Source organism: Lissotriton vulgaris, chromosome 2_1, assembly GCF_964263255.1.
Source record: "Lissotriton vulgaris chromosome 2_1, aLisVul1.2, whole genome shotgun sequence".
NCBI lineage: Eukaryota > Metazoa > Chordata > Amphibia > Caudata > Salamandridae > Lissotriton > Lissotriton vulgaris.
The window spans coordinates 2,030,078,228-2,030,105,733 of NC_141687.1; the positions used below are offsets into that span (position 1 = coordinate 2,030,078,228).

At 45.4% G+C, this 27,506-nt stretch overlaps 1 protein-coding gene across 1 annotated transcript in view; it reads left to right on the forward strand.

Annotated features, from left to right (window-relative positions):
• SLC30A4 (solute carrier family 30 member 4) overlaps positions 1-21,989 on the forward strand; it is a 320,947-nt gene extending 298,958 nt beyond the window's left edge. Inside the window, exon 7 of the mRNA XM_086958260.1 lies at positions 18,826-21,989. Coding sequence (XP_086814386.1) covers positions 18,826-18,980 — 155 coding nt within the window. The 3' untranslated portion in view covers positions 18,981-21,989. The remainder of the gene's footprint in view (positions 1-18,825) is intronic.
• The last annotated feature ends 5,517 nt before the right edge of the window (positions 21,990-27,506 follow it).

The window sequence follows — 27,506 nt, forward strand, 5'->3', positions numbered from 1 at the left end:
AGAAGTCGAAGCACAAAAAGAAGTCGAAGCATAATTGATCTTCGGCTTCCCCTTGTCCATCGACCGACGCGACGAAGGGTGCGGGTGGTGCCACTCCGGCGGCTCCGTGTGTGGAGCCTTCAGGGTCAACTCCGGCCATCCCGGGACTGGGAGCAACTCCTGCCCAGCTTCGTCAATTTTACAAAGTGATGCACACCATCTTTGGGCAGCCTGACTCCACTGGTGAGCCTTTGGGCCCCTCAGTCTCGGTTTGGGGCCCTAGGCCTTCGACGACGGCGACTCCGGCCTCAGCTTCACAGGGCCCCCTTGGATCCAGGCCTGGATCCAGATCGGCGCCGGTCGACCTCGTGACACCTCCACTGCCGCCGATTCTACCGGCACCTCGTCCACAGCCGACGTCGGCTGGACCTCCAGTGGACGTCGACCCCGATGTGGATATGGAGCTGGACGCCGGATCTGATGCCGATGGGTACTTTTGTGCCTGCATTCCACCCTGGCCTTTTTCAGCCAGTTGGCAGCCAGAGGAGGGTGAGGAAGATTAGGAGGGTTCTGAGGACTTTTTAACTGCCTAGCTAGAGTATGAGCCAGACTGGAGAGAGGAACTGAGGAATGCCCAGACCTAGGCATGTTGTCTCCTACAGTGGCTACGTAAGGGTATTCCATGAAGCCCTTACGGACATCCTTTTGAGCACCTGGTCCAGGCCCAACACAGGGGCTCCTGTGGATAGGATAGTTGCCCAACGCCACAGCCCGACCCCGGGCGACCCCACTTTCCTCTCCCAACGCCCTACCCGAGAACATGGTGGTCCAAGCCTCTACGTCCAAGGGCGCCTTCCCTACAGCTTCACCTGATAGGGAATCCAAGAAGTTGGATCAACTTGGGAAGAAGTTTTCTTCCTCCAGCTTGGCACTGCGGTCGGTTAATACCGCATGTCTGTTGGGCCGTTATTCCCACTCTGTGTGAGATACGGTGGCGCAAGTGCTGCCACAGTGCCCGGAGGAGGCTCGGGCCATGATCTCCAGTGCTGTCGCTGAGGAAAGAGATGCAGCAAAGTTTACTATCCGCTGTGGGCTGGATACCGCCGACACACTGGGCAGAACAATTGCTACGTGAGTAGACTTCTACGCTACGCCTGGTTGCGTTCAACTGGGTTTGCCGGGGATGTCCAATCCACACTTATGGACATACCCTTTGATTGCAGTCGCCTTTTCGGTGACAAGGCAAACAATGTGCTGCCTTGCACTTTAAGGACTCTTGAGCTACAGGTAGGTTCTTGGGCTTCTCGACCACCCGCCCTGCTCAGTTTGCCTTTCGCCCCTTTTGTGGCTACGGAAGGGGTGCCCTACTATGTCACGCCCAGAGCCACTGGCCGGCGCAGGCTGTTCAGCCCCAGTGCAGCCAGGGACGTGGGAACCTCCGGCGTGGTTCTGTGGGGGCCTGCGAGAGGGCCAGTCCACCTCAGCCCGTTCTGCATTTGCCCCGAAACCCTCCTAGTCTGACCTTCCTGGGCCACCAAACGCCAGTGGGCATCAGTATTCGCCATCACCTCCCCCCGCTGGCGCACCATCACATCAAGACAGGTGGGTTCTGCAGATAGTCTGAAGGGGCTATTCCCTCCCCTTCAAGAATACTCCCTCCATGCGGCCTCTGTACCATTGCATGTCTGAGGATCACCTGTCCCAGAAGTAGGTCGTGGTTGCTATTCCCACTACTTTCTGGTGCCCAAGAAGGACAAAGGCATGAATCCTATTTTGGATCTCAGGAATGCCAACCGCTTCCTCTGGAAGGAGAAGTTCAAAAGGGTGACGCTCGCTCAGGTCTTGTCTGCCCTCGACCCTGGAGACTGGTTGGTAGCGTTGGACTTGCAGGATCCTTATTTTCACATCCCCGTCCTGCCGGCCCACCGGCATTACCTGCAGTTCACGGTAGGCCACGAGCACTTTCCATTTACTGTGCTCCCCTGTGGCCTTACCAGTTCCCCTCACGTGTTCAGGAAAGTGATGGTGGTGGTCGCAGCGCAGGGGTTCCAGTCTTCCCCTATCTTGACGACTGGTTGTTGAAGGTGGGCTCGCTCCAGGCAGTCGTCTCCCACCTCCAGACTACGGCCGACCTCCTGCATTTGCTGGGGTTCTCCATAAACTTGCCTAAGTCACACCTGATTCCCTCTCAGAAGCTCCTTTTCATCGGAGCAGTTCTGGACATGATGCAGTTTCGGGTTTATTCTCCCGAACAGCGAGCTCGGGATATTCGGCTATGATTCTGATCTTTCAGCCTCTATCCCGGATTTCGGTCAGGATGACCCTGAGGCTGCTTGGCCTCATGGCCTCCTGCATTCTGCTGGTTGATCATGCCAGGTGGCATTTGAACTCCAGTGGGACCTGAAGTTCCAGTAGGTGCAGCATCATTGGAATCTGTCTGATTGCATCCAGATCTCGGAGGGCACTGCACGATAATTGCAGTGGTGGCTCACAAACCAGGATTGGGCCAATGGCAGATCCCTCTCCCTTCTCTATCCAGATCACACAGTGGTGACAGACGCATTCCTTCTGGAATGGGGCGGCCATATGGGAGAGGCAGAGATCAGAGGCCTCTGGTCCGAGCTCCACATCAACCTTCAGGAGCTTCGGGCGATCCATCTTGCACTGAAGGCATTCCTTCCCTCTGTTCGGGGAAGAGTAGTGCAGGTGTTCATAGACAACATCACCGCCATGTGGTACTGCAACAAGCAGGGCGAGGTGAGGTCATGGACCCTATGTCAGGAGGCCCTGCGCCTCTGGACATGGCTGGAACATCTTCGCATATCCCTGGTGGTTCAACACCTGGCAGGTTCTCTGAACGCCAGGGCGGACAAACTCGGCTGCAGGTGCATGATGGATCACAAATGGCGTCTTCACTTGGTGCAAGGTCTCTTTCTGCAGTGGGAAGAGTCTTGATAAAATCTATTCGCCACTGAATAGAACGCGTAATGTCAGCAATTCTGCACGTTGGAATTTCCACAGCGGCACTCGGTAGGCGACGCTTTTCTCCATGAGTGGAGTTGCGGACTTCTATACGCCTTTCCGCCTATACCATCTATATGCCTTTCCGCCTATACCACGTCTGGCTAGAGTGCTGAAGAAGATCAGGCGCGAACGGGCCCAAGTAATTCTTGTCGCCCCGGACTGGGCAAGAAGAGTCTGGTATCCAGAGCTGCTCAACATGGCCATCGATCCTCCGATCAGACTGCCTCTTCGGGAGGATCTTCAGTTGCAACAGCAGGGGGTGGTCCTCCACCCGAACATGTCCAGCCTCCACCTCCTTGCATGGAGATTGAGCGGCGGCAGTTGACGTCTGTTGACTTGTCTCCTGAAGTCTGTGATGCAATCTTGGCCGCCAGGCATCCCTCCAATAAGACGGTAAATGCCTGCCGATGGAACAAATTTGTGGCATGGTGCGCAGCAAAGGCTGTGGATCCCCTTTCTGCCCCTCTTTCTGAGATTCCCTTGTTACTCCTGTAGAAGTAAGATTCCTATCAGTCTCACTGGTGCAGGGGACAACCTTAGTCTAAGAGTTCAAAAACTGAGGATCAACACGAGTGGAACAAAACACAAGTTAATTACATCTCAGGAGTCCATCATACAGATCTATCTATTTCTTTGGCCCAGCAGGGTTCTGCTCTGGGCACTATCAAGGGCTATCTTTCGGCCAAGGCTTCCTGATCAGCCTTCTCTCTTCAGGTCCCCGGTTGTAAATCATTTCTTAAAAGGCATCATTCATCTCTTTCCTCCTATTCCCTTTGTGATGCCTCAGTGGGACTTGAATTTGGTTTTGACTTATTTGATGTGCGCTCCCTTTGAGCTTACAACTGTTCTCTATGACTCTTGACTCTTAAGACTGCATTCCTGGTAGCCATCACATCTGCCAGAAGAGTGAGTGAGCTCCAGGCTCTTTCATCCAAGCCTCCTTTTCTGGCTGTACATCTGGCTAATGTTGTCCTAAGAACTCGTCCATCCTTTCTTCCCAAAGTTGTCACCTCCTTTCAAATCGGGCAAACCATCACTTTGCCCACCTTCTTTCCGCCTCCTTCTAAAGAGGAAGAGAGACTCCACCGTCTGTAACCCAAAACTATTGCTTTCCTTCTATCTGGATCAAACAAAACAGTTCCAGGTGGATGACCAGCTCTTTGTTGGCTACGTAGGCGCCAAGAAAGGTCGGAACGTACACAAGCGGACCCATCTCTAGATGGGTTGTTTTGTGTATTAAAGCCTGTTATTCTCTGGCTGAAAAGGAGCCTCCAGTGGGGCTACGCGCCCATTCCACCATGGCTACGGCAGCCACTACTGCTTTGGGACTAGGAATCACTCTGAATAACATCTGTCAGGCAGCTACTTGGGCATCGCTGCACACGTTTACAAACACTACTGCCTGGACAGCCAAGTCCGGAGAGACAGCTTCTTTGACCGTTCTGTTGTGATCTTGGTTTACAGACCCACCTCTGGGGTTGGTATTGCTGGGGCATCTATTCTAAGGTAAAGAATCTATAACTAACTATTTCTTTCAGATGAACAAGTTACCTACCTTCGGTAATGATATATCTGTAAGAAACATAGGTTAGTGATAGATTCCTTACCGCCCCACCCAGCCTCCCCTTTTTTCGAACTGATTTCTCTGGTTAAGGATTTCCGTTCAGGGTCCTAGATTTGTGCACCAGTGGTCATTGTCTTGCATGGCTCTGCGCTTTTGCAGTGGAAAGTCGTGTACAGAACAGATATCAGCTCGCAAGGGTGGTGTCTAAGTAGCTACCGCAATGTCATCCCGGCGACCACGATGCGAAGACTAGCGCGGAGTCGACCAATGCCACCTTCCAACGTGCAGGGGTACTGCTGACTAATAAACTTTCTGGATTCAGTCTGACGCCTGAGGATAATTCTAAAGGTAAGGAATCTATAACTAACCTATGTTTCTTACAGATATATCGTTACCGAACATAAGTAAGTTGTTCGAGAGCCTTCCTATGGGTTGCACCTGTCCTCTCCTCCTCCGTACACCAGCATGGTGTGGTCAGAGATTGCTATTGTTCCATGTGAGATTGTTCAGACATGTATAGTCATAAGCACTTGAATATTCCCGCCCATGTGCTGGGACCCATATATCTTCTTAAGTGGATTTTTATTGCCTTTCTTCAGGAAGGCCTGCAAAGACACTTAAGAAATAGAAAGACAATAATGCACCCTAAATACATAGGCTACACTGGCCGCATACTCATCAAGAATTGAAAAAGGTAGCCAGCATATTACATGTGTGTAGTTTTTGTAGTATTAAACCCACAGAATAATCTTCTTCACAAAATTCCTTTTTTCATGATAGAGTTGAAAGGAAAGGACAGAGTAGCCCCATAGGCTGCCATTATATGCCTTTGAAAATAGAAGCTATGCCTTTAAGCTTCCAGAGACCACCAGTATCCAATCATGCACAGCTAGTAGTAGTTACTTCAGTTAATTTTGAGGGCGATGAGAAGAGAATACATGTTCTGTCATGAGCCCCTGTGTCTATTCCACCAGGGAGAATGGAGGGTTGCTTATGACTTATCAAGGAAATACCCCTACGAGAGAACAGGAATTACAGGTAAGAAACCGTTACTTCTCTCGTAGTGGATTTCCACAAAAAGTCATAAGCACTTGAATAGATTAGCAACCCCATCAAGCAAACAGGATCCGAAGGGAAGCCAGCCCCACTTGAGCGTCTGCCTTGGCATCTGAATCCAGGCAGTAGTGTTTAGTGAAAGAATGAACTGACTCCCAGGTACCTTGCAAATCTCAGCAGTTGGAATATTACTAAGCAAGGCTGCAGTAGCGGCTTTCCCTCTAGTCGAGTGAGCTTTAGGCTTACTAGCTAAGGATTTATTTGCTTTTTGGTTACAGAGAAGGATACAGGAAACAATCCATCTAGAGATGGACTGCTTAGAAGTTGCTAGACCACTACGGAGAAAACCATAATTTACAAATAACTGGTCAGATCTCTGTAGATCCTTAGTTTTATCTAAATAGAATTTTAAAACTCGTCTTACATCCAGGGAATGAAGAGATCTCTCCGCTGGAGTAGATGGATGCTGGAAAAAAGTTGGCAAGGAGATAGTCTGGTTCACATGAAAATCTGAAACCTCCTTAGGGAGGCACTTCGGATGATCATAACCACTTTAGGGGCATGAAAAACTGTGTATGGCTCTTTACAGCATAGTTCCTGGATTTCACTAACCCTGCGGGCGGAAGTAATTGCCTCCAGGAAATCTGTCTTCCAAGACAGATGCCGTAGAGAAGATTTATGTATGGTCTCAAAACGTTATTGCATTAGACGAGAAAGTATCACATTAAGCTCCCAGGGAGGAGAGGATGGACTCTTAATGGGAGGAAAAACTTTCTTCACACCCTCCAGGAAATCTTTAATGACCGGAATTCTGAAAAAGGAAGTTTGCGAATAGCATTTCCTTTAGGCAGTAAGGGCTGCCAAGTGAACCTTAATGAAAGAAAATTTTGAAGGCCAGATTGTGCCAGATGAAGCAAATATGGAAGGATGACATTTTCCTGGCAAGAGGTAGGATTCTCATTCTTCGATGGGCACCAAGTACAGAATCTCTTCCATTTATGAGCATAGGCGGACCGCGTAGATGGCCACTTAGCTTCTTTGAGGATGTCCACGCAGCTTTTAGGTGAGTTCAGTTGCCCATATTGTACTATCTCAGGAGCCATGCTGCCAAATTCAAAGAGGAGAGGTTGGGGTGCCCCAGCCGGCCTATGAACTTATTTAGTAGATCTAATCGGTAAGAATGCCTGAGATGTAGACGGATAGACCAGTAAAGGAGGTCAGTGAACCACCATTGACGTGGCCACTCTTGAGCTATGAGCATCATTGTGGTCTGCAACTGTGCCAGCTTGATGAGGACTGCAGGGAGTACGGAAACTAGAAGAAAGGCATAGAGAAATCTGCCTGACCAGTTGATCCATAGGGCTTTCCCCAACATTCCCTGATGGTAGTACCTTGACACGAAGATTTGGCATTTGCTGTTTTCTGCGGTTGTGAACAGGTCGACCTCCGGAGTACCCCATATTTGAAAGATATCGTGGACCACGTCGTCGTTTAAGACCCACTCATGGTTATCCTGGATGAGTCTGCTTAGAGAGTCAGCTTGAGCATTTTGAACACCTGGGAGGGGAGTTGCTGTTATGATCAAGTTTCTGGCTAGAAGCCACATTCACATCATCTGGGCTTCCTGAGACAAAGGTCTGTATTTCGAGCCGCCCTGCTTTTTGAGGTATTACATTGTTGTTGTATTGTCTGTCTGTAGAATCAGGGAGTTGGAGTTGAGTGATGGACGAAAAGCTTTCAAATCCGTGTGAACTGCTCGCAGCTCTAGCAGATTGAAGTGGTAAGTAGATTCCTTGTGTGACCATTTGCCCTGGATTTGAAGATGGTCTGAAGAGGCATCTGCTTGTGAAATGGGATCCCTCGTAGGAGATTGGTGGGATAGCACCACCATTTGATGGACCGGAGGGTGTGTTGAGACAATTGAATCCGGTCTTCCCTGGTTCTCATTTGTTGATCCCATTGATCTGCCAGGCATTCCTGCCGAGGTCTCATGTGGAGACGTGCATACGGAGTGAGGAATATACAGGATACCATCGAACCCAGGAGCGAGGATACCTTTCTCACAGTCGGGCAAGACGGTGCCATGAGATCCTGAGCCTTCTGAAGGGTCGATAAGCGTCTCTCCTCCAAAGGACACACGTTTGCCATGCAAGTATCGATGGAAGCTCCCAGATATTACAGGCACTGCATGGGAACCAAAGTAGATTTTGCCTGGTTGATATGAAGACCCAACCGAAGGAGAAGATCGGGAGTACAATTGAAATGCAGCTGAGCTTCCTGAGTTGTGGATGTCTTGATTAGCCAATCATCTAGATGGGGGTAGACTAACACTTTGTGCTTCCTCAGATGGACGTCCATCACCGCCATGCATTTGGAATAAGTCCTGGGTGCTGACTTTAGGCCCAAAGGGAGCACATAGTATTGGTAGTTCCCCACTGTGAACCCCAAGACTTTGCGATGCTTCTCTTTGATGGGAATGTGGAAGTATGTATCTTGAGGGTCTAATGCGCATTACCAATCTCCTCAATGTAACAGAGGGTAGATTTGGTGTAATGCTAGCATTCGGAACCTCTCTCTCCGAATCCACTTATTGGCTGTCCTTAGATCGACAATAGGTCTGAACTCGTTCTGGTCTTTCTTTTTGACAAGAAAGAATCTGGAGTATAGCCCCCTGCCTCGTTGTAAGGGACAAATGGGTTCCACTGCCTGGTTCTGTAAGAGAATGTCTGCTTCCAGTTGTAATTGGGGCAATTGGAACTTGGATTGTTTCAGAGGTAATGACAGTGGAGGGCTGATAAACCTGAGCGAGTATCCATTGTGAACAATATTCAGGACCCAATTGTCTTGCATTATTTTTTGACACACGGTCAGTTAATGTCTGATGCTTCCCCCTACCTTAGTGGGTAACAAAAGAGGGGGGAGACGGGATTCAGGGTTTTACACCAGTTGGCAACTTGCCTCCTTGTGCGGGCTGCTGGTTTGATCTTACTCTTGTTTGTTTTCACTGGTGCAGCTGGTAGGAACGTTGGTACTGTGATTGCGTACCTGGCTGGGGGCCCGATACCATCAAGGGGTCTGAACCCTCTGTGTAGAGTAGCGTTGTTAGAAAGGACGGAAAGATTTGTGCTGCTCCTTAGGCCTCTTCAGGCCTACTGCTTTTAGCGTCCCCATTTCGGCTTTCATCCTGGCCATCTCCTCCCTGGCGTGAGTGCCGAAAAGAGCTGAATCTGAAAACAGGAGATTCAGAATGTGTTGTTGCGATTCAGGCTTAAGTGACGTAAGGCGTAACCATGAATGCCACTGTAATGCCACGCCATGGCAATACTCATGTGCAGCAAGGCAGGACGTGTCTGCTGCTGTACTTATAATTGATTAGTACCATCAAACCCCCTGCAAGTATCTCATTAAAATCCTTTCTCTTGTCTCTAGAGAGGTAGTCTGCAGACTGTTGTAGTGATTCCCACTGTGCCCTGTCATATCTCCCTAACAAGGCTGTGGCACTAGCAGCATTTATGACAGTCGCTGCTGTGTTGCAAACTTTCCTCCCCGCCAATTCATTTTGCAGCTTTCTTTATCTGGGGGTACTGTCTAAGTTGGAGCCTTGGCAGGTTGCTTCTTCGCAGCCCTCACAATAACGGAGTCCGGAGTTGGGTCTATCCTAAGGAAAGCAGGATCCTGCTCCATAAGCCGGTATTTTTTCTGCAGCCTGGAATGAGCTCACTTAATCATAGAGGGTGTCAAGAAAAGCTCCATTGTTGCTTCTGACAGTCCTGTCACCAGAGGAAGCAACGGACGTAACACCTGTTTATGTTGCAAAGTCTCAACTTGACAGAAGTAGTACGTGTTGAGTCGAGACTGGAATATTCAACTTGGAAGCACCCTTCACTAAAACCTCTTGAAAGGTTGAAATATTATCAACTGGTGAGATCCGTGGGGAGGCGAACCCGTCAGTGTAGGTGAATATCTGCCAGTGCTTGACGCGGAAGTGTCTCTAGTATGTCTGGAATGAGACCGCCGTCTATAATGGCAATGACGTAAATGAGTAGAGAATCAATGACTACAAGAATGATGCCTCGTGTGGGATCTAGACCTCTGTCTTCCTGGTGAAGATGGTGGAGGAGGAGAAGGCGGCGTAGGAGGCAGCGGTGGAGGAGGAGGCGGAGGAGTCTGAGAACTTGGTTCCACATTTGGAATGTTGATGTGATGCTGGGGAAGAAAAGAGCCTAGACTGAGAATAGGTTTGTGAATAATCCACATCTAATGTGTAAATACGTCTCCTCTATACGTGCCTCCTGTCATCTTGAAGATGGTGACAAAGTTGCTGAGGAGGTTCTTTGACTCCCTCTTCAAGTCTATCTACTTGTCAACGGCGACCTTCGACCTCGAGGGAGGATCTCGCTTTGATGTCAAGCGCTGCCCTCTCGGCGTCAACCGACGGTGCAAGTGTGTCTGTGATCGACGATGATGACTCAACGTTGATCGTCAGGGCCGTCTTGACGTCAAGCGACTTTGCAGGTGAGACAAGGTTCTCTACGGCGACCTTAAGAGGTGTCACCGTCGGTGGCGGGCTTCCTTATGCCGACCGAGGTCGTATTGTCGTCGGCTTTGAAATCTATGTCGATGATCTTTTTCTCAATGGTGAACATCAACGTTGTTTGGACCTAGAGCCCTGTGGACGCTGTACCTCCTCTCAATGTCATCCAGGACCAGTACCGGTTTTCAACCCTTTTTTTACTGGGGAGTTCCCCGAGAGGCTGCAGACTGAGCCCTGGTAGAGAAATGACCCTCTCCTCGCCCTGGAGTCCTATCTGAAGACTTGGACTGCTGTTGTCTTCTCTCTTCTGCTCCCTGATGCAGGTGGAACAAGCATCAGGAACATGAAAAGCAGGAAGACAAATTATGCACACCTCTACTCATCCACATCATTGCAGGTTATATTATCCTTGAATATTGTCCTGACAACTACCTAATGTGCACTTTGGCCAGTATCTGGCATCTGTTAAACAATGCTGTGCTGTGAGTTCCTGAAATTTTCGGGTGCCAAGCCATCAGTCCTCCGGTGTCTTGCATTGATAGAAGTTAAGTTGGCCGATCAAATCAGCCACCTTGGTTTTCTGTAGCAATGGACGTTGCTTTATTGAAGATGGAGCAGGAATTGCGAGCATTACTGGCTTCTCGCCCTGGGCAGTTTCATTTCGATGATATAGGTGACCGATGTGGCTCTGTGCTCACACTGTCTGGAATTGCAAGTTGAGCCCACCTGACTTGACATTTTGCGGGTGATAACCGTGGCAAATATTTTCATGATCTAAGTGGCCTACCAATTGTATGATTTTAATTCTTATCAGAGACTTTGTCTGCAAAGAGATATTATGAGTTTGGTCCTGATGATTGCCACACACGGAAGTCTGTATTAGAGTGGCAGAATCATGTTGACCCAAGTATCGCAGTTGGGTTGAAGTCAAATCACCTTTAGTTTTCAAAATACTCCTTGGGGATAATAAAGAAAAAATGTTTTACTCCACCAAGGGGTATTTTGAGTTTCTACATTTGATCACGTCACACTCTGCTATCCCCACCCACACTTGATAGCTCACATTGGAAAATAATTGACGAGCTCCCCCTGAGTGGGAGCTGTAGGCCACACCTGAACCATTGGGTCAGGGGTTACTCTAGGACAGAGGTCTTCAAACTTTTTGATGTCGAGACCCACTTGTTAAACTTTTTTAGGCATAAGTACCCCCTTCGGACAAAAATTTGTACTCTTCATTATCGACAACTATCAACAACTGTTGCTTCGCTGTTTTGTCACAGCGATGCAACAATTTTCATAAATAAGGCCCTCTTTACGTTTTTGAGGTATTTTAACATTAGGTATTGACATAAAAATAGCGTAGTAAATGGAAAATAAATAAAAAAGTTGTTACTCGGTGGGAAATGCACTGCAGTACATTATGAAACCTCTATTAGTTAAAGCACTGCAGAGGTCTGCTTGTAACCAGAGATCCACAGAATTACATATTGGTTGGTTTAGTGGAGACTAGTGATGTGCATTATTAGTGCTACAAGGTCACAGCCTGTGACAGAAAGCACTGCGAATATGTAAGTCATTATTTCATACTTCTATTACACAGTGTCAGATAGAATGCTGTAAAAGGTGGAAATGGTTTTACGATAAAATGGTGCCTTCAAAGCGTAAACTTTAATAATGCCAAAGTTTGTAATGCAATTTTTTTCCATAGCTGTCCCTTCAACACCTCTTCAGGGGTACTAAGGGCTGTCTAAATGCATTGGATGAAGCATGCCACCATATCGTGAATGAGGGTTCTTGTGCTTAAAATAAAAATGTCAGCATTAGAAGATTTATGTTTGGATCTGGTGAATGTAGTGAAGTACCAATTAGTTTACCCGCAGATTGGATGCATTTATGTTGTGTTTCTATGAATTATAGGCCAGCCATCAGGTGACTACTGTAGTGTTGGATATAATTGATGTTATTCATCGTAATCCCCCATTTCCAGCTGTAGCTATGGTTCAGGGTCTTATACCTCAGCCAACATATTCACTACCCTCAGCACAGCTGCACTGCCAGCATTATTCACCGCCAAGTATAATATTCCCTGGACTTGATGATTTAATAGAATTCGTCAGAAATGTGCAGCATTTCTTGCAATGCATCCTGAGCTGAAATCTGCCTTATTTCCAGAAGACCAATCCAAAGTTACGTTTTTGAATGCCAATTTGTGAGGTGATGGGTGTGAGAAGTTGGCCTGGTAGATGCTGTCCACTCATTATAGTGGGCACCTTGTACCAGTCCAAACAACCCTTATTGATGATTAGGTTAAAGACAACCTATATTGAAAGCTATCCTAGTGGTAACTATGGAGAGCAGCCTTCAGGCTAAGTCTTGAAGGAATGTAAAGCAGCTTGTTTTACCAGATCATAACCTCCTGAATATTGACCAAATGAGATGTATTATTCTTATTTAGCTTCCAAGAGTGGGAATGCCCTTCCTGTATTAGGAATATCTATGTCCACATTCTACAAGGCTTTTAAAACACAGCTGTTAAGATCTCCTGCCGTTAACAGGACACAAATATTTGTTTTGTGGGTACTATTGTATGAGAATCAACCATTCATTGAAATATTGTGAAATATTTTAACAGGATGGGGAGTTGTATTGTGCATCCACCCATCTTCACAGGCACTGTTAGAAATTCGGATTTGTGACAGATGTGCCAGATTTACAGTTACAAAATCAGAAGCCAGCATCAGGGTCAGCTTCAGCACATTCTGGAGAAATGATGCGTGTATGATAATAATGAATACTGTCTAGTTTAAGAAAGAAATAATAAAGTGAAATTGCCCCATTTCCTCTTTCTCTGATCTTAATTCTCCTAGTTAATATTTGTTAATATTTCTCCAATTATGATTGGGTTATATCCATTTTTCTAACCCCAAGTCATATTGGTTCTAGAATGGCTTCAACCCTTTATAAAATGACTCTACGCCCATTGGCCCACTGTACCCTCAGGTCTCGACTCTGCTCAGCAAGGGCGCCATGGGATGAGTCACACACGGGCTCTTCAAGGCGTGTGCCTTTTATCATCCAGATTTCCCCAGTGAGTTGTAGCACATCTTTGGTGATGATTGGTGACAGAAAGCTTCCCTTGCGAGATACCCTTTTGTTCTCTACCAGCTGTGGTCCGTATGGTGAGTGAATACTCCACTTGTGGGAGTTTGGCTCATCTCAAAGCTTTGGAGATCCAACGCCTTTTGTCTCCTGCACGTGCTCAAGGCGTTAAGGCTGTTTTATGGACAACTCAGTGTGGTGCGTCTACAAACATATCTGCCTGGGATCACGTCCTCTGTTGGCAGTCTTTGTCTTTCTGGTGGGCATTCATATGGCATGCTCACTGAACGTTGTAGGTCTGTGAACTCAGTAAGGATCACCGGGCTGACCATGAATGGCAGTGTAACCCAGAGGTGGGTGAGGGTATCCCTTGACCTCATAGACACTCAGGTGGACTTTCTCACTACTTGTGAGAAGATGCATTGCCAGCTAATATGTGCTCTATGGTTTCTGTTCAAGGCAGCCCTGAGAGACTCCTTTCGTATGAGGTGGGAGAAATTTCCTTACACTATGTTCCCTCTTATTGCTCAAGTGTTGAGGAAGTTGGCTGCCAAAGATGGCAGGGCGGGCAGATTGCTCAATTGGAGACATTTTACTTACACCCACCCGCATGTTTAAAGCAAGCATAAGATTACTAAAGTATTAACAAATTATATGTCCGTGTATGTGAAGCTGTAGATGCACTTGCTGTGCATACTCCTGGTATCTAGTGTTGGGCCCTGATTTGTGCAACTTGTTTTTTTTCGAAGATGAATATGCAGAGAAATGGAAGGGGTTTGTACACTACTGCACTCCCAGACACATCAACCAGCGGCAACTCTGCAAGAAGTAGTTAAAGGAAAACTAAAATGATAATAACCAACGTTATTATCATTTTAGTTTTCCATTTCCTGGTGCCGGGTGGGGCTGACGCAACAGGGGCAGGGGGAGGAGTGATTTTCCCATGCCAAGTGCACATGAATAGTAGGTTGGCCGGCCGTCTCGGGCCTGCCAAACAGTCATGCGCACTTTGCATGTTCTCCACCCAGGCTGCATTACAGCTAGGGTGGAGAACATGCCCAGGCAGCTATTCCCTGTCTGCGTGCTGAACCACAGTGCTTAGACCAATCACAACGCTGCATGAGTGACTAGGGAAGTCAGGAGCTTGGGTGTTTCCTGGTTCCTGCTGTCGAAGAGCCGAGAAGAGTGAGAGGAGGTGGCCGGCCTGCAGGTAAGTGTATTTTTTTTTATTTACCACCTGCTCCCTCCCTTTCCCCCCTGTTAAATAGCGGCCGCCACTGACATCAACCCACTCACTGCAGCAGTCCAAGATGTCTATTACCTGCTTCACCTGCAAAAAGCAGGTCTTGCTTAAACCTCCATTAGACTTCAGTTGGCCACCTTTGTCGCGTACCTTCAAAACAGAGAACAAACTTCACTTTTTGGAGTTCTTGTCATAAAGGCATGCTTGGAGGGACTAAAGAAATTCCGAAGATGCCCCCCTGTCCACATGTGGAATCTCAGTATAGTTGTCACCAGACTTATGGATCCTCTTTTCAAACCACCTCACTCATGCCCTTTACAGTCTATCTTCTGGAAGGTATTATATTGTAATTGCATTTATATTGCGCTTGCTACCCCTAATGAGGTGTTGAAGCGCTTCTTTAGCGAGTAGCACGATACTCCGGAACCCAGAAAGGATTAGTGGTGAATTAGTAAAGTGACATATACAAAATTTGAGAGGTAGAAATGTTAGTTATTTGGATTAAGAAGGATGGTGGAGGGATAGAGGGAAAAGGTGTGTAGCCTTTCTATTCGCCATTACCTCAATCAGGCATGTAGGGAACCTTAGGCCCTGACTCTTCACAAATATTTTGTCCAAGTTTATGCATATAAGGTAGTCCTTAGGACAAACCTTATTTCTTGCCAAGGTGGACACTTCTTTCTACCTCAACCAGACTGTAGAACTCCCAGTGTTCTTCGCACATCCTTATTCAGTGCTTGTGAGAGCTTTCCACACATTAGATGTAAAAAGAGCCCTTGTGTATTATACTGACTGAACACAAAAAAAACTTTCAGCAAGACACAGCAACTGCTTGTTTCTTTCTCCATGCCACATAAGGGGCGTGCTCTCTCTAAAGTGGGCATCACATGCTGGTTGCTCAAATGTATCCAGACATTTCACCCTAAAAACAAAAGGTATTTGCCTATACCTCCAAGATTCCACTTTGGTTGTAAGAGAGGAGCTTCTATGACGTTCTTGAGTAACATCCCAAAATCTGACCTCTGCAAAAGCATCTATCTGGTCCACTGCACACACTTTGTGGACGTCTTAGCATGCCATCAAGCTAACTTCTGCCAAGCCGTATTCAGTAGTCTCTTTCAGTCCTTTGGAATGTCTTCTGGCTAGCCACCGCTTTATGGAAGACTGCTTTACAGTCTATGCACAGCATGTGTATCTACAGCTATAGATGCCATGAACAGAACTTGTTACTTACCCTGTAAACATCTGTTTGTGGCAAGTAGTGCTGTAGATTCACATTTGCCCACCTTACTCCCTGGAAGCCTGTGTTTGTTGCACAAACTTTTCTTAATTTTATTGCATGGTCATCGCGTTTTGTATCTGTACGCTTCATTCCTATCTTCACCCTCTGAGGGGAGAAACCATCTTAATCAGGGAGCCGATGCTTATGAGCATTATAAGCCATATGTGGAGCCACCATAGCTCGTAATATGGAGACTTCTAAGAAATCAGTTTCCACACATCCAAGCCTTACACTGGATGACAGGAGAATACACAGCTTGCAAATCTACAGCACTGCATGCCAAGAACAGATCCTTACCGGGTAAGTAACATTTTCCATATATACATACACACATTTAAACTTACTATTATTTTTATTGTTCCTTACTAGAAAATCATTGATTAAATTTAAAACTAAAAAAACAAGAGAATATTAAACAAAGTAAATTAAAAAATAACCCAGAATAAATGTATGGAAAATCATTTTATAGACACTTTCTTGATTGAAATTAAGGTTATCTGAACTTAGAGAGTAGTTTAAAAAAAGAAAAAGAAATGCGAGAGTTGAAATACTAACAACTCTTCTTGGCTGTAGCTGCACCTAGCTGGGTGACCCATCCATAGTCAGTCACCCAGTTTCCTTCATTCACAGAACCTCGTAGCTCATTTAAAGTCTATCATTTCACCAAAGATGGGTAATTATTAGATGTAGAGGATGCCTAATTTGCATTCCAGTTATTTGATCTTAACAAAAATACACAAGATTTGTGGAGGTATGTTGATGTCTTTGCAAGATTGCTACTTGTCTTGTCTATAACGTTGGCCAGACAGGGATATATTAAAATATGCTGGTTTGTCAATCTCTGTGAATACCCATTGCGCTACCCTTAGATAAATGGTAGAACATGACCTTTGTAGTAACTCGTTTTGTATCTTAGCCTTTGGCCTCAGTTTGGCCCGTTTTTTTGTTGCTATTTGTCTTACTACAAGCAATATTTGTTGGAGAACTCATTCAGTCATGCTGTTCTCCAGACTGAAAGTGCTCAAAAATATTTTTGCTTAAAGCTGATAAGGAAATGTGGTTCCAGTATCTCTTATGTAGATACTGTTGGAAGCTCATGCATGTATGGAATAGTAGAGAGACAAAGGCAGGGGATTAAAGTGAATTTGTACACCAAATTTTGGGGCTTTCCCCTCCACTATTGCATGAATACATTGCTTATCACTTATTCTTACACTAACGCATGCATGCACCGGTTTATCCCTCTTTTGTCGACTTCTCTTTAATTGAGTTAGAATATTGATTGAACTGAGACGATGTGCTGTGGAAAATATGAACCCGTGGAGAAAGCTCAATGAGCATGTATGCACATTTTTGGTTCATCAGCATTCTGTGAAGCATTACCGATTCCCAAATAGCTAATATTTGTTTCTGCCTTCTCATGTAGAAGGTTGTTTGCAATAAATGTTTGGGAACAATAGAACTATTCAGCCTTTACTTTAACTGAAGTCAGCATACAATAGAGTTTTGCCATTCTTACCTGTACGCACACCATGTTAGCACCTACGTTACAGTGTTTAATTTCTGGCAATATCATGGGCAGATAATTACATTGATAAAGAACTATGAATTTAAATCATCTTAATGTTTGATTGAAACTGCAAGGCAGCTGCTTAATATAGGAAAAATTATTTAACAACAAGGGGTGGTGATGGACAGAGTCTCTGAATTAAGCAGAATACTCTCACCCAGTCAAGAGGTCAGGGCTAGATCAAACACCGTTTTTTAGCTAACTGCACCATCCCAGCTCAGAACCTGGCTATATGCAAATTAGTCTGTTCCTGTCCCAGTGCATGATGGGAACAGGGCAAACCAAACTACCAAGCCAATTCTTACACTGGGAAGGAAACAAGCTTCCGGGGACCGGTTTCTGGCATTTCAGCCATCGTCGGCCCGGCTTGCTTGAATCCTGATGGTGCAATGAGCAAGGGACTCACATCTGAGTATACCCTTCCACGCTTAGGGTGGACAAATTATTTAACAACAAGGGGTGGTGATGGACAGAGTCTCTGAATTAAGCAGAATACTCTCACCCAGTCAAGAGATCAGGGCTAGATCAAACACCGTTTTTTAGCTCACTGCACCATCCCAGCTCAGAACTTGGCTATATGCAAATTAGTCTGTTCCTGTCCCAGTGCATGATGGGAACAGGGCAAACCAAACTACCAAGCCAATTCTTACACTGGGAAGGAAACAAGCTTCCGGGGACCGGTTTCTGGCATTTCAGCCATCGTCTGCCCGGCTTGCTTGAATTTTGATGGTGCAATGAGCAAGGGACTCACATCTGAGTATACCCTTCCACGCTTAGGGTGGACAAATTATTTAACAACAAGGGGTGGTGATGGACAGAGTCTCTGAATTAAGCAGAATACTCTCACCCAGTCAAGAGATCAGGGCTAGATCAAACACCGTTTTTTAGCTCACTGCACCATCCCGACTCAGAACCTAGCTATATGCAAATTAGTCTGTTCCTGTCCCAGTGCATGATGGGAACAGGGCAAACCAAACTACCAAGCCAATTCTTACACTGGGAAGGAAACAAGCTTCCGGGGACCGGTTTCTGGCATTTCAGCCATCGTCGGCCCGGCTTGCTTGAATCCTGATGGTGCAATGAGCAAGGGACTCACATCTGAGTATACCCTTCCATGCTTAGGGTGGACAAATTATTTAACAACAAGGGGTGGTGATGGATGGGTCACCACCCCCTTTTCTGAATCGTACTGTAGGAAAACACATGTTGGCTGTTTTTTTTTTAACTTCAAGACTTGTATGAAACTATTGATGAAATACTAAAACACTGTCTCTCCCTGTTGAATAGACTAGTCGCTCCCCTAGAAGTCATTTAGTGACAAATGGGGCTTTAATGAAACTTGTGAAGTCACTTTGAAGTTGGTGTTTAAAATCGTGCAAGTAATTATTAAATCATATGTTACTCCTATGAAATGTACTGTTATGTATTAGATATATTACATTTGATAACTGAATTGTCTCTTTTGAATTTGTAGCTTCTGGTGGCTCCTCTAACTGGGAAGATGTGCAATCCAAAGCTAGACACATATTACTGAGCAAATATGGAATGTATCGGTGTTCAGTTCAACTGCAAAGCTACAAAGAGGAAGAAAGGAAAAGCTGTGCCAACTGTCCACTTTCTCCTGCCTAATTTTATAAGTTCTGTGAACTTGGTGCCTTATCTGCACTCCGGTTTAATATCTACTAGAAAAATGAAAGGAACTATGCATTCATTGGTATTACTGCTTGACTGAAATCACTACTTCGGTGATGAGACAACACTGGAGAAAATAAGCACGAATAATCAATGCAAAGCTTTCTTTTTCTAAAATTTACTTTTTAAATCCCTTTTACACGGACACCATGACAAAGGAATTACAGTATTAATTCCATAGATTTTTTTTCCCCCCTCAGAAAATAATTTCAATCCCAGTTTACAGAATGATGCTTATTTGCACATGAGATTAAAACACACATTATCATATTTTGTAACTGTTATGCTGTGTGCCAAAGTGGGTTGTGACAGTTCAGGAATTACAATATACGCGCAAGGTAGTTTTTCACTGAAGCTGACAAACTGTATTTGCAATTTGTGCTAAATATATAAATGTTCATAAATGGACAATTTTGTTTCCTATTATGTTAAAATACATACTGATTTTGATTTTCGTGTGTTTTAGTCCAGTTTGTTCAATACAATTATTACGTATGTTTCACACCAAGCAAATGTGAAACACTGTTCAGGGAAACCTTCAAATATGCAGATGTTGCACAAATAGTTCATCTTTACCCAATGCAAATACTTAGTAATTCCCTCAGTGTGGTCATTTTGTTGACCACAATCATAGTGTCCAAACAATTTTCCAATGTGGAAATGAATAAAGAAATACATTTTATTTGAAAAAACAATATTATTCTTGCTGCCAAGGACTATAACATTTCTGTAAAGTATAACCTCCTTTAATTTTCTCCTCTTATGCTTAAAAAGGGTTATCCAAACTAGTATTCATTCACTCTAGACATTGTTGGCCAAGTAATTTTTATATTTGTGTATCACTGTTCCCAGAGAAGACATCGGTGTTCTCTGTAACTTAATAAGAGAATGGTGTACATTTAAACCATGGTGTAAGTTATTAAAATACATCTCACATCTTGAGTTTAACAGCTAAATTAAATGTATAATTTTTCTATAAAAACATAAATTGTGAAGGTTAACATTTTCCCTGTCAAAATTGAGAAATGGCCTATCCACCAATTAATCATAATCTGGAGAAAGTGCTCTAAGGGGCTCATTATTATCTCGGGAGAAATGCCTCCGCCTGACTCCATTTCTGACACAGGAGTGACCAACTTGCGGTCGGTGGTTCCGACCACCAGATTACAATGTGACCGAACACTATTCGTCGGATTTCCATTGTTTCCTATGTGAGCTTGTGTTATGCCCGAGAACCGGCCATAACACATGCTTCTATTGGGAAATGAGGTGTGTGTGTGTAAATCCCTACAGTCTGTCGCAGGCACCCCATAGCAGATAGTGTAGGGTTTTACAGGTAGGTACCCTAGATACCCACTCTGCCGCCAACCATAGACCGCATGAGTTAGGTGGCCCTGCAGAGGCCTCAAAAGTAACTTTCCGACAGCCATTCTGGGTCGGAAAAGCTGTTAGAAACCAACATTGTAATCCCGACGGCGGAAACGGTGTCCATAGGGGGTTACGGTGCAATTCCGACTGACAGGAGTACTCTGTGAATCGGTCAAAACTGTGCCAGAATGACCAGGCGGTTTACGTTACAACCGCAAACATCGTAATCGGACTGTAGACCGTCTGAGTCAGTCAGAAGGGCTCTGACACGGTGGGAAAGCTTCTGACTGTCAGGCGGACGTTTTCCGCCCGAGTTCGTAATGAGCCACAGAATATTCACTGCATTGTTGAAAGTAATTGAACCTGAAAAATTCCTTACATCCTGTTTTGGAAGCCATCTGAGTTCTATATAAGGTTTGCAATTTTAAAAGCATAGTCTGATGTGCATAGAATGATAATTTTTTATGCTTGTTGACAGTTTGTAAGTATTATGTTTTATAGGATATTTCTTTGATGTAATTAAAACACATCAATCAGTGTTTTTGGGTTATTTTATTTTACAGTTGTTTGGCAAGATCTTCAGTATTTTAAATGAAACATTTTTGATTATTTTACTACTTGAAATATGATAGTGCTGTACAGTGATATTTTGTAAATCATTGTAACCTGACAATTGCTTGATTTTGTAAAAATACTTTTTTTTTAATAATCTGTATTAGTAAATGTGTTCAATGCACTCCTTGTTATTGCAACTTACTTGACCCTTGTAGTAAAAAATTAAGGCCGATCCTTGTCTTCCATCTGTAATATGTGGCATAATAGTTATCTTGTGTAATAAAATCCAATTCAGGTAAATTTTTATGCAGTGCTACAGGATTAGTTACTTACATGCTACTGAATTCATACAGTGTTGTAAAAACAAAATTGCCTATACGTTTTCTTGTATTTGCATCTTTCACATTTGTCACTTATAGAAATACTTGAACGAAAGCAGTATTTTAAACCAGCTATCAATATAAACTGGTTCTAACTTACTATATGAAGCACACATTCATTTAATTATTACCAATGTTATAGAAAGAGACTAGCCATTATTTGCATATATTCTAGGTTACTATATTTTTCTACTTTACACCACTGTGCCAGTTTTTTCTTCCCCCGACTCCACTACCCGTTTGTATAGAGCCTGGCAATTTCTGTTCAGGCAAGTGTTGAATCTGAATTGAGTATTTATGCTGTAGGTGTGCTTTAACTGAATAGGAAATACATAGTCCACCAATTGTGGTCTCTCAAATAATCCTGTCCCCCTATTTATGCAAGAAGGGGTTATTAAAGACTGTATACTGCAAAAGGTACCAATTTAGGACTATATACAGCCTAAGCCAAATCAACTAAATTATTAAAGCTACTGACTCTTGAACAAGTTGCATTTCATTATTATGAAAGTCTGGCAAAGCTACAAAAGCCGCTTCATGTGACATGCATAAATGATGATTTTTTGTGGGGGATAACGTTTCAATACTTTGCCTGTAATGAGCCAGACCACTTAATTTTTAAAATAAACATACATATTTGTGAGGCATGTGTATATGTAGTTTTGGTGTACCCTAAATATCCTGTAATTAGAATTGTCATGCATTTGCTGTGTAATAACCTGCCTTGTGTCTCATAAAATACAGTTTTATATTGGCAGGTGTCCCTTGCAGGTGTTGATTTAATTTGTGATCAACTGAAATCCACCTTTTTTTTATTCTATTTTTTTACACAAATCAGTACTCTAATTACTTTTTTGGGTTCATGCTTTTTGGTGTTTTAGTAAACTTTGGGTTACTGAAGGACTAAGAGTTGCCAGATGCCATGAGTAACTGGTATATTGCCTTGGTATGGCAAGTGGTTTAATATTCAAAATATGTCACAAATCGTGTTCTATTGAGGACTGTTAGCATTTTCAATTTTTTTTAAAAAATGACACATTTTCTTCCTGATTGACCGAGCTGCAGAAGACTTTGTTATAAAAGTTAAACAAACAGTAGTCTCTTGTGTCTCTCTAAAGTCAAGATGAGTACAATGTTTAAAGGCAATTTATTCCATGAAGACCGAAAAGGACAGGAGAAAGCACATGCCCTGGTCATGCAGAAGCAAGGTTCTCTTCATAAAAACAGATTAGAAGATCACAAAGTTCTAGTGGGTTTATAAACAGAGGGGCATATTCTCAAGAACCCATGATAACCATTGTAGTCTATCATGGGAAACTTACGCCGTGTTAACCAAATCACAACACGGCGGTACCCTGCGATAGTCACCAGATAGCGTGTCAAATGGCAAAAATGCGAAACACAAACTAAAAAAAAAGCTGCTATGAGGCTTAGCGCGATAATAAAAGCAGCGAAAACCACCGGCAGGCCTGCAAATCCCCTGCGTCTGTCGGGAAAATGCACTATTAAAAGCTGAACAAGAAAAACACACCAGAAACAATCCAAAGTGTGCCGCAACATGGATGCACCCTCACTGAGCGCAGAGGCCAACGCAAACCCCACAAGCCCCACAGGCCACCAGCAAGGTATAACTGGGTCGGGGAAGGCCAGGGAGAAGAGGGAGAGGATGACTGGGTGCAGTCCACAGGAAAACAAGAACAGCGTCAAGGAGATGACAGAACTCAACCATCAACTGAACCACAATCAGACCACCTTGAATGCAGCAGGAATGTTGAGGAGGCCTAGAGGCGCTGGCATGACGTGAAAACCTAAAACAGGCACCAAGACGCCGCCAACAGGAAGGCAGCAATGGCGACAGGAGGTGGGAGTCCTACACCACTGGAGGAAATGGAGGCCAGTCATCAGTGTGGAGATGGTGCAAGGAGGTGGGAGTACGGACACAGTTCTAGAAGATCTGACACAACAACAGGGTGAGTAACGACTAGGGACTGGGGGAGATGGGCACAATAGCACACATGCACAACAATGTGTAGCACACTGCACACCCACAATGAACCTGGATCATGTCCCTGATCTCCGTGGCACACTGCAGCGCACACACATAGCAATAACAGCACATCCCATGACAATTTGTCACCAAGTGCAACACCGACCCTGCAGAACAGGGGACACAATTGGGTCCGCTCATGCGCATAAACAGACCAATCACATTTGACAGAGCAAGGAACGGTGATATGCATATGTACGGGATACAACCTCACATCCGTCATGTAGTCCAAATGTCCACTTTCCCCCCTCAAATTGACAGCACCGCCCAAACAGTCACAATGTACATTGTCTGCATGTCAACAAGAACAATACGCCAACATACATGTCAAAACGATATCAACATGCATCTCCCCTTTACATTGCAGGGAGACAAAAACCACCTCCAGGAGGACAGACCAGACAACCCATCAGTGATGCCGGAGACGACCACCACACCGACTCCCTACAACAGCTCATGGACATCCCCGGTTACCCACCCCCAGGAACAGGGCAGCCAAGCTACATAGATGAGACCACAGGCCCGGCACAGACCACACAGCAGGAAGCACCCGCCAGGATGGCTGGCTCCCAACACTTCAGAGGCACACATCGCATTCCAATGCCAGGGGTCAGAATGCCAAAAGGAGGTGGCAGAACAGGTGCGGGTGGGGTCAGAGCTCATGGAAGCCAAACTGGACCACATATGTGGATGTCTAAGTCCCATCAGAGACCACCTACACCCCACAAAGGAGACCCACACTGTGACAAACACATGCAGATGGACATTCCCAGTATAGAACCACGCCCAGGGACTCGCACATAGCAGTCACACACCCATGTTGGCTCTGCGTACTACAGTCCAGTTCACTCCCCTTACAAATTGAGTGGGTGACGACAAAGCTACATGTCCAAGTTCTGACCCGCTGCCTGCGGTGACATATCTGCCTCCGCTGTACACCGCACAATGTAATGGTGTAGGGCCCAGGGCCCTTATGCATACAAGACCACAGGGACACAAGCATATATCATGTAGAACTGGCTACGGACACGTGCGCCCAGCCCTTTTATTTGCAGGGCCACGTGTACAGTGATGCCTGTGCTGGATGTGCGTGGGGTGAGTATAAGCCAGCCCGCACGGAGTGCTTGGTGCTGGCAACAACTTGAACAGTGGACACCAGTGCAATGGAAGAAACAAGTTACTTACCTGTAACTTTAGTTCTCCAGTATTGGTAACTTTCATAGATTCCCATTGCTTGTATCATTCCCCGTCGTCGGAATGGGAGCCTCGGTAATAATATATACATATATATACCTAGGTACATACACCCTAATAGGTGTAAAAAGGTAAAAAATTAGGCCTAGGCCTCATATCTTTTGTAGCCTATTGGTGTCATTATGTAAAAAGACCCAAAGTCACCTTAGCAACCAATCAGATCAGCCTCACCCTGTGGAACCTTCCTGAGAAAGCTCAGAGCCTCAGATTTTCGTAGCCGTTGCTTTGCCACGTAATCACTTAGCCCTAAAGTGAGCTTTCCCAGGGGAGGCGGGTGGGCGCATGGGAATCTATGAAAGTTACCAATACTGGAGAACTAAAGTTACAGGTAAGTAACTTGTTTCTTACTCCAGTATCGGAACTTTCATAGATTCCCATTGCTTGTATCAGAGTAGATAGCAGTTAGCATTCCTCAAACATTTCGTGCACAGTTACAGAATCATTACAAACCAATGATATCATAGATTATAACAACCATAAAGCAGTAACAAAAGCATAAGAAACGAAATGTTTCAAAAAACAGGAGGAGGGAAGAGAGGAAAGCTCACCTCTTATTGGAAGAGATTTCTCAGGACTGCCTGTCCTACAGCCGAATCCTCCTTTGCAGCCGCCTCCAGGCAGTAGTGTCTCGTGAAGGAGTGCGTACTGCTCCAGGTGGCTGCTCTGCAAATATCCTTTATGGATACTCCAGCAAACAGCGCTGTTGATGCTGAGATTGACCTTGTGGAATGTGCCTTCACCTGTCCTTGCAAAGGCTTGCCTGCCGCCTGGTGGCAGAACCGGATCGCACTTGTTATCCATCTAGATATCCCTTGTTTTGACAATGGAAATCCTTTCCTTGGGGCTCCGAAAGCCACAAACATTTGGGGTGTTTTTCGAAATCCAGCTGTGCGTTGTAGATAGAATTTCAAACATCTCTGAACGTCCAGAGAATGAAGCGTCCTCTCAGCCTGGGTTGAAGGTCGAGGAAAAAAAGATTTCAAAACCACTGGTTTGTTAAGATGAAAGTCTGTCGGTACCTTCGGAATGAACTTGGGGTTCATCCGTAGGATCAATGTATCATTCTTGAACTGCAAGAAGGGTTCTTTGATAGTCAAAGCCTGAAGCTCTCCTACTCTCCTTGCAGAGGTGAGTGCCAAAAGAAGCGCCACTTTCCATGATAGGAACTTCAGGTCCGCCTTATGTACTGGCTCAAATGGCGGTCTCATCATCTGAGCCAGGACCACATTCAAGTGCCACACCGGAGGTGGGGGCCTAAGTGGCGGAAAAACTCTAAACAGACCTTTCAGGAATTGTTTTATTACTCTTGCTGACAATAGAGAGGGGCCCGATCTTGTTCTTCTATACCTGGAAATAGCTGCCAAGTGGACCTTGATAGAAGTATGAGCCAGACCTGCTTGTGCCAACAACAGAATGTATGGTAAGAGTTGATGCGGAGCTGACGAGAAAGGATGTACTTTTTCTCTCTGACACCACAAATGGAACCTCTTCCATTTCGCTCTATATGTCTTATTAGTGCTAGGGGCTTGTGCCCGTGCCAAGATGGTCCTGCATTCCTCTGGGATGTTTAAATCCTTAAACTCTCTGTATTCAGGAGCCAAGCCGTCAACTGAAGCGAGCTCGGGTTCGGGTGAAGAACCTGGCCGTTGTACATTGATAGAAGTGTCTGTTTGGGTTGCAGATGAATGGGTTTTGTCTCTGATAGAAGAAGCAACTCCGTGTACCAAAACTGGCGAGCCCAGGCAGGCGCTATTAGTATCATCCTGCACCTGTCCATCTTGAGTTTCTTGAGGACTCGAGGAATCCGGGGAAATGGCGGAAAGGCGTAAACAAACGCGCCTGACCAGGACATCGAAAGGGCATTCCCCAGTGACCCTCGATGGTGTTCCCTGCTTGCGTAACACCGGCATTTCTTGTTTCCTGGTGTTGCAAACAGGTCGATCGCTGGGGTCCCCCAACGGAAGAAGATGTCCTTGACCACTGTGCTCTCCAATTCCCACTCGTGCGAGACTGCTCTCAGGCGGCTTAGTGTATCCGCCTTCGTGTTGCATACTCCTGGAAGGTGTTCTGCCACGAGTGTGATGTTCTGCGATATCGCCCATTCCCACAGTATTTGGGCTTCCTGTGAAAGCAGTGGCGATATTGTGCCTCCCTGCTTGTTGACGTAATGCATTGCGGTGGTATTGTCCGTCCGCACCAGGATTGCCGAATCTGTAATCCTTGGGAGGAAAGCCAACATTGCCAATCGAATGGCTCTTAGCTCCAGAACGTTGATATGTAGGCGACGTTCTTCCGGAGTCCAGTGACCACTGACCTGGAGGTCTTGCATGACCGCTCCCCACCCTTGAAGAGAAGCGTCCGTGGTAATGACGTGAGGAGCCCGTGCAGCCTTGAAACTGAGTCCCACAGTGAGGTGAGATCTTTTCATCCACCATGAAACCGACCGTTTCATCCGCTGGGTAACCGTCACCCTGTCGTCGAACGCACCTTCCACTTGTCTCCACTGAAGGTCCAGTTCCTCCTGCAAGGGGCGCATTCGCAGTCTGCAGTGCGGAATCAATTGAATACAGGATGAAATCGACCCTAGAAGAGATTTGTACATCCTGACTGTCATCCAACTTCTCTTTTGCAAACGAGTGGCAGACGATATGAGTTTCATCTGTCTCTCTTCCGATGGGAAGGCTTTGCACACCTGCGCAACGAGTATCGCTCCCAAGAACTTCACCGTACCTGCCGGCTGAAGAACTGATTTTTCCTTGTTGAGTTGTAAACCCAGATGAATAAAGAGGTTCAGGCATGTGCTCACTGCTCTTGATGCCTCTTGTAAGCTTGGGCCTTCAGCAGCCAGTCGTCTAAGTA